At 48.7% G+C, this 14,333-nt stretch overlaps 1 protein-coding gene across 4 annotated transcripts in view; it reads left to right on the forward strand.

The window, feature by feature from the left end:
• The window catches only part of PRKX (protein kinase cAMP-dependent X-linked catalytic subunit), a 321,391-nt gene that overhangs the window by 21,243 nt on the left and 285,815 nt on the right, over positions 1–14,333 (forward strand). For all 4 annotated transcript variants that reach the window (XM_059680009.1, XM_059680007.1, XM_059680008.1 and 1 more), the window contains exons 4-7: positions 3,141–3,260; positions 8,653–8,748; positions 9,343–9,400; positions 11,494–11,571. In XM_059680009.1, coding sequence (XP_059535992.1) covers positions 3,141–3,260; positions 8,653–8,748; positions 9,343–9,400; positions 11,494–11,571 — 352 coding nt within the window. The remainder of the gene's footprint in view (positions 1–3,140; positions 3,261–8,652; positions 8,749–9,342; positions 9,401–11,493; positions 11,572–14,333) is intronic.

The raw sequence follows: 14,333 nt of genomic DNA on the forward strand, positions 1-14,333 counted from the left end.
TCCTCTCTGTAAAATATAAAATAAATCGAAATAATGATAATAATCATAATAAAATGTACTTTTTGGTCCATCGACTCTCAGGTCGTGTCTGTATCTGGGTTTCGGGAACAAGCCAGCCATCAGCCAGAAGTGAAATCCGTGGGTCCGACGACGGTTCTATTTTTAATTTTTTTTTTTTGAGGAACCTTCGCGCTGTTTTTCCACGGCGGCCGCACCCACCCTCAGGCCCACCCGTCCCCCTGGTGTATGGTGCAAGGGGTTCCCTTTTCTCCCCCCGTGGTTTGTGGATGGACCCATGGTAGCCATGCCGACACGTGTGAGAGAGCATGTGCCTCAAGGCAGCTTTTCTGTCTTTTTTTTTAAAAAAAAAAAACAAAAATATTTTTATTGATTTCAGAAAGGAAGGGAGAGAGAGAGAAACATCCATGAGGAGAGAGAATCATGGACCGGCCGCCTCCTGCACGCCCCCTGCTGGGGATCGAGCCCGCAACCCGGGCCTGTGCCCTTGACCGGGAATCGAACCCGGAACCCTTCAGTTCACAGGCCGACGCTCTATCCACTGAGCCACACCGGCCGGGCCGGGCCGGCGGCTTTTCTGGTTGGAATTTTCTGCTCTAACGAGGTGTCAGGCACCTGGGGGTGCTTAAGAGACTGGAATTGGATACCGCCCGGGCCCCTCACCCCCCCACCCCCCTCCCCTCGCCTCCCCGTCCACGTGGAATCCGACACCCTGTATCGAGGGCCGATACAGTTACCTGTGGCCGCCTCCGTCTGGCTATTCTGTCTCAGGTAGAAGCTGGGCGGCCGGCGAGTGTGATGAGAAGGTGTAACCTCTGCCCTCTCGCAACTTTATCATTTTTACGTGATTTTATTTTTTTCTTCCTCTGGCTGCTTTCAGAGAAGCGACACAGTGTTATTAACTCCCGGCCACCAGTTATAATTCATCTTCCGACTGGAAGTTTATAGCTTCTTTCTCTTTCTAAGGGTGAGGTTTTCCTTGGCAAAATTCTATCAAATTAGCCCTGGCTGGTGTGGCTCAGTGGATAGAGCGCCGGCCTGCGGACGGAAGGGTCCCGGGTTCGAATCCCGGTCAAGGGCACATGCCCGGGTTGCAGGCTCGATCCCCAGTGGGGGGCGTGCAGGAGGCGGCCGGTCCATGATTCTCTCTCATCATCGATGTTTCTCTTTCCCTTTCTTTCCTCTCTGAAATCAGTAAAAATAGATTAAGAAAATTCAATCAAATTATACAAACTTAGCAGAAAATTCAGAATTTCAGTTCTGCATTTTCCAAGCAACCTAAAATTTAATTTTTTAATTTTGTAAAATATATGTTTCTTGCTATCAGAAAGGAAGGGAGAGGGAGAGAGAGAAACATCCATGATGAGAGAGAATCATGGACCGGCTGCCTCCTGCATGCCCCCTACTGGGGATGGAGCCTGCAACCCGGGCCTGTGCCCTTGACCGGGATTCGAACCCGGGACCCTTCAGTCTGCAGGCCGAAGCTCTAACCACTGAGCCACGCCGGCCGGGCTATTTTTAATTTTTAATTGATTTTTAGAGGGTGAGAGAGAGAGAGAGGACCATTAACAGAGCAGACCATCAATCCAGAGCCTCACATATGGTGATATTAGCAGGAACGTCTCAAAATCTATAGATTTTAGCAAAACATTGCCACCCTTTTGAGGTATAAAAAAAATTCTTTTGCAAGAAGAAAGGACCTGTTTTCTCCTGTTTGTGGAGAAAAAAATAAAGGCATCTGAGGCTGCACAGGGAAGGGGCACCCCAATTGGGGGAAAAAAAATAAAATAACCAAATACGTAACCAGAAAACTTCACCTTAGATGTGGGTCCCACTTGGCTGTTCACCCAACTGGCCACTAGGTGGCGCTAGAAGCTAATTTTTCTAGTTTTTTCTCTTTATGTTTTTTTTGCAAATTATTTCTCCTATGGCCCTAGCTTGTTTGGCTCAGTGGATAGAGCATCGGCCTGCGGACTACAGGGTTGCGGGTTCGATTCCCGGTCAAAGGCACATGCCCGGGTTATGGGTTCGATCCCCAGCAGGGGGCAGCTGATCGATGATTCTCTCTCATCACGGATGTTTCTCTCTCTCTCTCTCCCTCTCCCTCTCTGAAATAAATTTAAAGAAATATATTAAAATCTTAAAAAAAATAAAAAATATATGATATTGAAACATGCACCTAAGTCAATGAAATTTTGTTTTTTTCCCGTTTTCAATGACACTGGGCATTCGCTATTATTTTATATTAGTTTCAGATGTGGTCAGATATATCATCAATGCTTCTAGTTTTTAAAAAATACATTTTTTCATTGATTTCAGAGCAGATGGGAGAGGGAGAGAGAGAGATGGATAGAAACACCCACGATGAGAGAGAATCACGGACCGGCTGCCTCCTGCACGCCCCCGACTGGGGATTGAGTCTACAACCCGGGCCTGTGCCCTTGACCGGGAATCGAACCCGGGACCCTTCAGCCCGCAGGCCGACGCTCTATCCACTGAGCCACACCAGCCAGGGCTCACTATTATTTTATACTAGAGGCCCGGTGCACGAATTCATACACGGGTGGGGTCCCTTGGCCTGGCCGGGGATCGAGGCCTATCGGGGGGCCAGTTGGATGGGGGTAGGGTCCGTGGGAGGGAGAGATGAGCTCCAGGTGTGAGCCAATATATAGGGTGTCCCAGAATTCACGCAAGATTTGAATTCTGCGTGAGCATTAACAACAACAACAAAAAAACATAAAAGCCTGATTGGACTCGGTTGATTGAATCAGATTCTAATATCTGTTGCCCTTGGATGTCCATCCCTTCGATTCGATCACCATCACCAGGTACCAATGATGGCCCAGGAGCCGGGACAGGGAAGACCCACGAAGACCGCGGCTTTGCGTCTGTGCCAGCAGAGCCGGGGAGGCCACGGACCCGATGTGCTATTCCACACATAAACCCTAGACTGTCTCCTTTACGAATCCATAAAAAATTTACAATTTTTAATGATAAACCTGCGTTTTCCATCCAAATGACTTCTTGCGTGAATTTTGGGACACCCTTTGTCACCAACGGACGCACCCCTCGCCAAGCCCAGCTGAGTTTTCATGCTTCCGTCCTCTCTCCCCCCCACGCAGGACCTGGACCCTCTGTGGGACCCCCGAGTACCTGGCCCCCGAAGTCATTCAGAGCAAGGGCCACGGCCGCGCGGTCGACTGGTGGGCGCTGGGCATCCTCGTCTTTGAGATGCTTTCGGGGTGAGTAAGGGATTCTGGGAAAATCGGACCATCCCCTCCCAGGCTCTCTTGGCCTGATCCCTTAGCCCCAAGGACACTGAAAATTTCCGGGGTGCGATTCTCACCGCCATTTCCCTAAATAGGTACCGTGTTGATCAGCTTCCTATAAGAGGCCCGCAGCTCGATTTATTCCTGGAGTGACCACCAGGGGGCGGTGTTGCCAAGAGGCCCGCTGCTCGATTTCCTCCTGGAGTGACCACTAGCGGGCGGTGTTGCTAAGAGGCCTGCAGCTCGATTTATTCCTGCAGTGACCACTAGGGGGCAGTGTTGCTAAGAGGCCCGCTGCTCGATTTCCTCCTGGAGTGACCACCAGGGGGCGGTGTTGCTAAGAGGCCTGCAGCTCGATTTCCTCCTAGAGTGACCACCAGGGGGGGTGTTGCTAAGAGGCCTGCAGCTCGATTTCCTCCTGGAGTGACCACCAGGGGGGGTGTTGCTAAGAGGCCTGCAGCTCGATTTCCTCCAGGAGTGACCACCAGGGGGGGTGTTGCTAAGAGGCCTGCAGCTCGATTTCCTCCTGGAGTGACCACCAGGGGGCAGTGTTGCTAAGAGGCCTGCAGCTCGATTTATTCCTGGAGTGACCACCAGGGAGGGTGTTGCTAAGAGGCCTGCAGCTCGATTTCCTCCTGGAGTGACCACTAGGGGGCGGTGTTGCTAATAGGCCTGCAGCTCGATTTCCTCCTGGAGTGACCACTAGCGGGCGGTGTTGCCTGATGAAAATTGAATCCTGGGGAACCGTGATCTTAAAATATTTTTTATTAAATATATGTCATTGATTTCAGAGAGGAAGACAGGGCGGGAGGAGAGAGAGAGAGAGAGAGAGAGAGAGAGAGAGAGAGAGAGAGAGAGAAAGAGAGATAGAAACATCCATGATAAGAGAGAATCATGGACCGACTGCTCCTGCACGCCCCCTACTGGGGATGGAGCCTGCAACCCAGGTATGTGCCCTTGACCGGGAATCGAACCCAGGACCCTCCAGCCCGCAGGCCGACGCTCTGTCCAATGAGGCACACTGGCTAGAGCCCAGTGGTCTTTAAATAGAATGAGGTTCACCTTTTATCCGTTTATCGTTTTATTATTAGGGTAGGATATAATAATACAGAATATCCTAGTTTGCAACATTATTAGTAAATGCAATATTATAACGCGGTTCATTGTTGAGCATAATATTCATGGACTATTATAGAAAATTGTTAGAGTAGCATTAGAATGTATTAAAATTATAGTAGGATTATTATATAAGTCATTATTACAATATCGTTAAGGAATGCTATACATTATAATATGGGAACCTATGCTATTAGAAAATAGAGTACTTCTAATCTATTAGCATAAGAATAGAAAAGGAAGTGATATAATTATAATCTGATATGCTATTCGGCTGCAATTATGTATATATATATTTACTTAGAATTATAATAGTCTCACTAAGGATGAGCACAAATAACATTTTAATAGAATGCTTTAGCTGGTTTGGCTGAGTGGATCGAGCGTCGGCCTGTGGACTGAAGGGTCCCGGGTTCGATTCCCGGTCAAGGGCACAGGCCCGGGTTGCGGGCTCGATCCCCAGTGGGGGGCCTGCAAGAAGCAGCCAGTCCATGATTCTCCCTCATCATGGATATTTCTCTCTCTCCCTCTTCCTTCCTATATGAAATCAGTAAAAAATATATTTTATTTAAAAAAAATGTTTTTAATGGAAAAATAACGATATTTCCTAGAATTGAACACATTCAGCGACAAGTGTGGCTTGGTTTCATATTTTCGCCCACCTCCCTCCCATCCAGCGGCCTCCTGCAAGGCCATTAGATTTTCCTCTCTTGGGTGTAGCCTGCCTGGTACGATATTGTTGTTCTGGTGGAGGAAGAGGGAGAAGGTGCTCCCTTCCACTTTGAGAATCGGAGTCAGGAAAAAAATTAAAAAATAGAAATCGTCTCACAAAAAATCCCGGCACGGCCACGAGGAACCCCGGGGTTCCCTGGGACCCCACTTTGAGAACCAGGGCTGCCAACGCCGCCGATGGGACGTTCCCAGATGAGGTTTTACTCGACACCGTCCCCCAGTGTTTGCACAGCCTGGCGCTTTGTGCCTGGCACTTGTCATCTATCCATCATCCCTGTATCATCTATCTATCATCTATCTATCTATCTATCTATCTATTATATATCTATCTATTTGTCTATCTATTATATATCTATCTATCATCTATCTATTTGTCTATCTATCTCTTATCTATCTATCTATCTATCTATCTATCTATCCACTATATATCTATCTGTCATCTATCGATCTATCTATCTATTCTCTATCTATCTATCATCTATCTATCATCCATGTATCATCTGTCTATCATCTGTCTATTTGTCTGTCTATCTATTATATATCTATCATCTATCTATTTGTCTATCTACCTATTATCTATCTATCTGTCATCTATCTATCATCTATCTATCATCTGTCTATCTATCATCTATCTATCTATCATCTATCTATCATCTGTCTATCTATCACCTATCTATCTATCATCTATCTATCATCTATCTATCATCTATCTATCTATCTATTATATATCTATCTATCATCTATCTATCTATTATATATCTATCTATTATCTATGTATTATATATCTATTATCTATCTATTATATATCTATCTATTATCTATCTATCTATTATATATCTATCTATTAATCTATATCTATTAATATATCTATCTATCTATTATATATCTATCATCTATCTATTATCTATCTGTCTATCTATTATCTATCTATCTGTTATATATCTATCTATCATCTATCTATCATCTATCTATCTGTCTATCTATCTATTATCTATCTATATATCTATTATCTATCTATCATCTATATCAGTGGTTCTCAACCTTCCTAAGGCCGTGACCCCTGAATACAGCTCCCCATGCTGTGGGGACCCCCAACCATAACATTATTCTCGTGGCTGCGTCATCGCCGTCATGTGGCTGCTGTGACGAATCGTCATGGAAACATCTGATCTGCAGGATGGATTTTCATGGTGACACATGGAACATCATGAAAGCTCAGTGATCGATCACAAAAACAATATGTGATGATAGATGTGTTTTCCGACGGTCTCAGGCGACCCCTCCAATGTGGACGGGTCAGGTTCTGACAGGAGGCCTGTGGCACACGTTCCTCCCGTAATGACCACTAGGGGGCAGTGTCGCCCCGACGATAATTGAATCCCAGAGACCCGTGATTTCTAAATAGAAGGCGTTCATGGGTTTGTTTTTGTGAGGTTTCTTTGTTTTTTAAAAATGATTTTATTGGTGTCAGAGAGGGAGACAGAAAGCGATAAAAACATCCATGATGAGAGAGAATCCTGGACCGGCCGCCTCCTGCACGCCCCCCGACTGGGGATGGAGCCCGGAACCCGGGCCTGTGCCCTCGACCGGGAATCGAACCCTGACCTCCTGGTTCCTAGGTCGACGCTCACCACTGAGCCACACTGACTTGGACTCGAACCCAAGACCCTTCGGTGTAAAGGCGGATGCTCTTACTACTGACGCACTCTGACCAAAACTATTCTCTCTCTCTCTTTTTTTTTTAATTTATTGATTTCAGAGAGGAAGGGAGAGGGAGAGAGAGAGACGGAAACATCAAAGATGAGAGAGAATCATGGATCGGCTGCCTTCTCTGCGTCCCCCCTCATTCCTCAAGTTCTTTGTTGCCCTCAGATTCTGACTTGGGGACATTTTGCTTCAAGAACTTTTGCGTTGCCCTGGCTGGTGTGGCTCAGTGGATAGAGCGTCGGCCTGCGGACTGAAGGATCCCGGGTTCAATTCCCGGTCAAGGGCACAGGCCCGGGTTGTGGGCACCATCCCAGTAGGGGGCGTGCAGGAGGCAGCCGGTCCATGATTCTCTCTCGTCATTAATGTTTCTCTCTCTCCTTCTCCCTTCCTCTCTGAGATCAATAAAAATTAATTTAGATGATAGATAGATAGAGATAAATAGAAGATAGATAGATAGATAGATAGATAGATAGATAGATAGATAGTTGATAGATAGATAGATAGATAGATAGATAGATAGATAGATAGAGATAGATGATAGATAGATGATAGATATAGATAGATAGATAGATATAGATAGATAATAGATGGTAGATAGATAGATGATAGATAGATAGATAGAGATAGATAGATAGATAGATAGTTGGTAGATAGATAGGTAGAGATAGATAATAGATGAAAGATAGATAGATGATAGATAGATAGAGATAGATAGATGATAGATAGATAGATAGATAGATAGATAGATAGATAGATAGATAGATAGAGATAGATGATAGATAGATAGATAGATAGATAGATAGATAGATAGATGATAGATAGATAGATAGATGATAGATAGATAGAGAGAGAGAGAGAGAGATAGAGTTCTACATTGTCCGGCCGGCGTGGCTCAGTGGTTGAGCGTCAACCTATGGACCAGGAGGTCAGGGTTCGATTCCCGGTCAAGGGCACAGGCCCGGGTTGCGGGCTCCATCCCAGTAGGGGGCGTGCAGGCGGCAGCCGGTCCCTGATTCTCTCCCATCACCAATGTTTCCTTCTCTTTCCCTCTCCCTTCCTGTCTGAAATCAATAAAAATATCCTATATAAGACAGGGCTGATGTGCAAATTGTCCCCTCAACTGGGAATTCAACCGGGAGTTCGACCAGGGGGCCCAGCCGAGTCCCACCTGTGCACGAATTTTGTGCACCGAGCCTCTGGTGTATCCCATATAATAAAGAGGAAATATGCAAATTGACCCTCACACCCTCACAAGGTGGCCACCTCCAGGTCATCACAAGATGACAGTTGGGGCGGGGACGAGGCCTGCAGGGTCGGCCATCCCTCGAGGGGTCCCAGATTGGAGAGGGTGCAGGCTGGGCTGAGAGACAAAACCGCCCCCTCCAGTGCACGAATTCGTGCACCGGGCCTCTAGTATATATAAAGGCTGTCCCAAAATTCACGCAAGAAGTAATTTTGATAGAAAACACAGATTTATACTTAAAAATTATAAATTTTTTATTGATTCATAAAGGAGACAGTCTAGGGTTGATGGATGGAACAGCACATCGGGTCCACGGCCTCCCCGGCGTTGCTGGCACAGACGCAAAGCCGCGGTCTTCATGGGTATTCCCGGTCCCTGCTCCTGGGCCATCATCGGTCCTTGGTGATGCTGATCGAATCGAAGGGATTGACACCAAAGGAAAAAACAAGGCTGCATGTGACATAACCCGTGTCTCTGTCCGTGGCACGGCCACAGCCCTCCCCGCCTCGCCGTGGCGGCTTGTCCCCGGCCCCCGGAGAACCAACCAAGTGTTCATGTTTCCGGCAGCTTCCCTCCATTCTTCGACGACAACCCGTTTGGCATCTATCAGAAGATTCTCGCCGGCAAAATCGACTTCCCGAGATACTTGGATTTCAACGTCAAGTCAGTACCCAGGTCCCCTCCCTGTCTGGGGGCGTGTTGATTCTTTTTTTTAAAGCGTCAAAAAAACCCACAAAAACACCCCAAAAATCCGACGCCAGGCATCTCTCGGGCAGATGGGCCCATAGCTCTGTTCCGTGGGATACGTCGGAATTATTTGGATTCTGTTTTCATGATAGTTAACCTGTTTTTTGGGGTTTTTTTTTTTTTTATTCTCTTTTCCTGCTAAAGATATTTCTCGTACCTCATTCCTTTTAGTTTTTTAAATATATTTTATTTATATATCTAAATAAAATATATATATTTTTAAAAATATATATTTTTTTTATATATTTAAAAAATATATATATATTTTTATTGATGTCAGGGAGGAAGGGAGAGGGAGAGAGAGAGAAACATCCATGAGGAGAGAGAATCATGGATCGGCCGCCTCCCGCACACCCCCGACTGGGGTTCGAGTCCCGCAACCCGGGCATGTGCCCTTGACCGGGAATCGAACCCGGGACCGCCTGGTTTCTAGGTGGACGCTCAACCACGGAGCCAGGCCGCCTGGGCTGTTAAATTTTTTATTATTTTTTTCCCTCTTCTTCCCGGCAGAGACCTCATCAAGAAGCTGCTGGTGGTGGACAGGACGCGGCGCCTGGGCAACATGAAGGTGAGACCGTGCGGCCGTGAGGCTTAAGGGGTTTTCACGATGAGTCCCTGTCATTTCCGCGGCCAGATTCCGTCTCGGCTTCTGGGCCCACAAAATTCACCTCGGTCCACACCCCTCTCCCCGTGTGTCCGTGCAAGCCAATGGCTCAGCGGTGATCGATAAGTGATTAGTTATCTGTCAACTATCTATCTGCCTATCTATCTATCTATTTATCTGTCTGTCTGTCTATTCACCCACTCACCCAATTCGTTAATCTAATTCATCCTTCATCTCTATCTAGCTATCATCTATCTATTAATCAATGTACTATCAATTTATCTTTCTATTATCTATCAATCTACTATCCTCCGTCATCTAACATCTGTCTATCTATCTATTCACCCACCACTCAGTTCATTAATCTAGTCATCCTTCATCTCTATCATCTATGTATCATCTAGCTATCAGTCAATCTCCTATATCTATCTTTCTATCAATCAATCTATCAGTCTATCATGTCTGTCATCTAACGTCTATCATCTATCTTTCTATCTATTCACCCACTCAGTTTGTTAATCTAGTGATCCTTCATCTCTACCTACCTATCATCTATCTATCGATCTACTATCCTCTGTCTGTCATCTAACATCTATCTACCATCTATCTATCTATTCACCCACTCACCCAGTTCGTTAATCTAGTAATCCTTCATCTCTATCTAGCTATCATCTATCTATCAATCAATCTACTATCTATCTATCTATCAATCTACTATCTATAATGTCTGTCATCTCACATCTATCATCTATCTATCTATCTGCCTATCTATCATCTCTCTATCCATCCATCAACTTATTCACCCACTCACCCAATTCATTAATCTAGTCATCTTCCATCTCTATCAGCCTATCATCTATGTATCATCTATCTATCTATCTATCTCTTTTTATCTGTCTATCCAGGTTTCATCTATTCTTCTGTTATCTGTTATTCTATCTGTCTCTCTCTCTGTGTATATGTATCTATCTGTCGATCCATCATCTATATTTCAGCCTATTGACCTGTCTTTCTTTCTTTCTATTATCTATCTATCTATCTATCTATCTATCTATCTATCATCTATTTTTATCTGTCTATTTATCCAGGTAATCATCTCTTTGTTATCTGTTATTCTCTCTGTCTCTCTCTGTGTGTATATGTATCTATCTATCCATCTATCATCTATGTTTTAGCCTATTGATCTATCTATCTATCTATCTATCCATCTATCATCTATATTTCAATCTATTGATCTGTCTTTCTATCTTATCTATCTATCCATCTATCATCTATATTTCAATCTATTGACCTGTGTTTCTATCTATCCATCTATCATCTATATTTCAATCTATTGATCGATCTATCTATCTATCTATCTATCTATCATCTATATTTCAATCTATTGACCTGTATATCTATCTATCGATCTATCTATCATCTCTCTAGCTATCATAATACCTTAGGATCCCTACTAGAGTTTGGACGGCTTGTGAGTCAACTTCCCGTCTTTCTTGCTCTCTCTTAACCTCACTCAGGTAACACCCAACCGATATTTCTTCTTGGACTTAGATGTGGACGGACAACATTTATCCCCCAAAGGAAAAGACGACTGGTCACCATAGTAGGATTAGAAAAAAAAAAAAAAGTAGAGACAATTCATCAGCATTTCTTTCTTTTTGCAGTTGTATCAATCGAGAATGTCCTTTCCTGTGGGCGAAATAATATGAAAATGTTAAAAATAATGATCCAGGCCCTGGCCGGTGTGGCTCAGTGGATAGAGCGTCCGCCTGCGGACCTAAGGGTCCCGAAGAGAGAGAGAGAGAGAGAGAGAGAGAGAGAGAGAGAGAGAGACACACACATCGATCGGCCGCCTCCTGCACGCCCCCTGCTGGTTGGGGATGGAGCCCGCAACCCGGGCCTGTGCCCTTGACCGGGAATCGAACCCGGGACCCTCCTGGTTCACAGGTCGTCGCTCACCACTGAGCCACACCGGCCGGGCAGGGAGACGGCTTAGAGCGTGTTCTCTCCCAAGTGGATAAATTCTGTGCCCTGATGGCCCCTGTTTCCTTTCAAAGAACGGGGCCGAGGACGTGAAGAGGCATCGCTGGTTCCGCCTGGTGGACTGGGACGCCGTCCCCCAGCGGAAACTCAAGGTACAGCCAACGCCAAAGGGGCGCCCCTCCCCTCGGACCCCGGGACTCACGGGTTTATGGCGGATGCGGGAGGGTCTGCACGGTCGGACCGGCCGTCTCAGGGCCTCCCCGAGACCACGCTGGCTGATCCGTGGCCCTCCGAGCGCAGACGAGCAGAGAGACGGGGGGAGGACGGGAGGCAGGGTGTCTGCGGGGCCTGTGGGGAGCTGGGTCCATTTCCCAGTAGCTCTGTGACCACACCCTGTGGGTCAGGCCACACTGTGGGGTCAGCCCAGCCCATGTCCTAGGGGTCAGCCCAGCCCATATTCTAGGGTCAGCCCAGCCCATACCCTAGGGGTCAGCCCAGCCCATATCCTAGGGGTCAGCCCAGCCCATATCCTAGGGGTCAGCCCAGCCCATATCCTAGGGGTCAGCCCAGCCCATATTCTAGGGTCAGCCCCGCCCATACCCTAGGGTCAGCCCAGCCCATATCCTAGGGTCAGCCCCGCCCATACCCTAGGGTCAGCCCAGCCCATATCCTAGGGGTCAGCCCAGCCCATATCCTAGGGTCAGCCCAGCCCATATCCTAGGGGTCAGCCCAGCCCATATCCTAGGGGTCAGCCCAGCCCATATTCTAGGGTCAGCCCCGCCCATACCCTAGGGTCAGCCCAGCCCATATCCTAGGGTCAGCCCCGCCCATACCCTAGGGTCAGCCCAGCCCATATCCTAGGGGTCAGCCCAGCCCATATCCTAGGGTCAGCCCAGCCCATATCCTAGGGGTCAGCCCAGCCCATATCCTAGGGTCAGCCCAGCCCATATCCTAGGGGTCAGCCCAGCCCATATCCTAGGGTCAGCCCCGCCCATACCCTAGGGTCAGCCCAGCCCATATCCTAGGGGTCAGCCCAGCCCATATCCTAGGGTCAGCCCCACCCATACCCTAGGGTCAGCCCAGCCCATATCCTAGGGGTCAGCCCAGCCCATATCCTAGGGTCAGCCCAGCCCATACCCTAGGGTCAGCCCAGCCCATATCCTAGGGGTCAGCCCAGCCCATATCCTAGGGTCAGCCCAGCCCATATCCTAGGGGTCAGCCCAGCCCATATTCTAGGGTCAGCCCCGCCCATACCCTAGGGTCAGCCCAGCCCATATCCTAGGGGTCAGCCCAGCCCATATCCTAGGGTCAGCCCAGCCCATACCCTAGGGTCAGCCCAGCCCATATCCTAGGGGTCAGCCCAGCCCATATCCTAGGGTCAGCCCAGCCCATATCCTAGGGGTCAGCCCAGCCCATATTCTAGGGTCAGCCCCGCCCATACCCTAGGGTCAGCCCAGCCCATATCCTAGGGGTCAGCCCAGCCCATATCCTAGGGGTCAGCCCAGCCCATATCCTAGGGTCAGCCCAGCCCGTATCCTAGGGTCAGCCCAGCCCATATCCTAGGGGTCAGCCCAGCCCATATCCTAGGGGTCAGCCCAGCCCATATCCTAGGGGTCAGCCCAGTCCATATTCTAGGGTCAGCCCAGCCCATATCCTAGGGTCAGCCCCGCCCATACCCTAGGGTCAGCCCAGCCCATATCCTAGGGGTCAGCCCAGCCCATATCCTAGGGTCAGCCCAGCCCATATCCTAGGGTCAGCCCAGCCCGTATCCTAGGGTCAGCCCAGCCCATATCCTAGGGGTCAGCCCAGCCCATATCCTAGGGGTCAGCCCAGCCCATATCCTAGGGGTCAGCCCAGCCCATATCCTAGGGTCAGCCCAGCCCGTATCCTAGGGTCAGCCCAGCCCATATCCTAGGGGTCAGCCCAGCCCATATCCTAGGGGTCAGCCCAGCCCATATCCTAGGGGTCAGCCCAGTCCATATCCTAGGGTCAGCCCAGCCCATATCCTAGGGTCAGCCCAGCCCATATCCTAGGGTCAGCCCAGCCCATATCCTAGGGTCAGCCCAGCCCATATCCTAGGGGTCAGCCCAGCCCATATCCTAGGGGTCAGCCCAGCCCATATCCTAGGGTCAGCCCAGCCCATATCCTAGGGTCAGCCCAGCCCATATCCTAGGGGTCAGCCCAGCCCATATCCTAGGGTCAGCCCAGCCCATATCCTAGGGGTCAGCCCCGCCCATATCCTAGGGTCAGCCCCGCCCATATCCTAGGGGTCAGCCCAGCCCATATCCTAGGGGTCAGCCCAGCCCATATCCTAGGGTCAGCCCAGCCCATATCCTAGGGGTCAGCCCAGCCCATATCCTAGGGTCAGCCCAGCCCATATCCTAGGGGTCAGCCCAGCCCATATCCTAGGGTCAGCCCAGCCCATATCCTAGGGGTCAGCCCGGCCGATATCCTAGGGTCAGCCCAGCCCGTATCCTAGGGGTCAGCCCAGCCCATATCCTAGGGGTCAGCCCGGCCCATATCCTAGGGTCAGCCCAGCCCGTATCCTAGGGGTCAGCCCAGCCCATATCCTAGGGGTCAGCCCAGCCCATATCCTAGGGTCAGCCCAGCCCATATCCTAGGGGTCAGCCCAGCCCATACCCTAGGGTCAGCCCGGCCCATATCCTAGGGGTCAGCCCAGCCCATATCCTAGGGTCAGCCCAGCCCGTATCCTAGGGGTCAGCCCAGCTCATATCCTAGGGGTCAGCCCGGCCCATATCCTAGGGTCAGCCCAGCCCATATCCTGGGGTCAGCCCAGCCCATACCCAGCCCATATCATAGATGATAGGATGGATGGATACATAGATGATATAGATAGATGATAGATAGATGACAAATATAGATAGGTAGGTAGGTAGGTAGATAGATAGATAGA

This window comes from Myotis daubentonii, chromosome X (assembly GCF_963259705.1).
Source record: "Myotis daubentonii chromosome X, mMyoDau2.1, whole genome shotgun sequence".
Lineage (NCBI taxonomy): Eukaryota > Metazoa > Chordata > Mammalia > Chiroptera > Vespertilionidae > Myotis > Myotis daubentonii.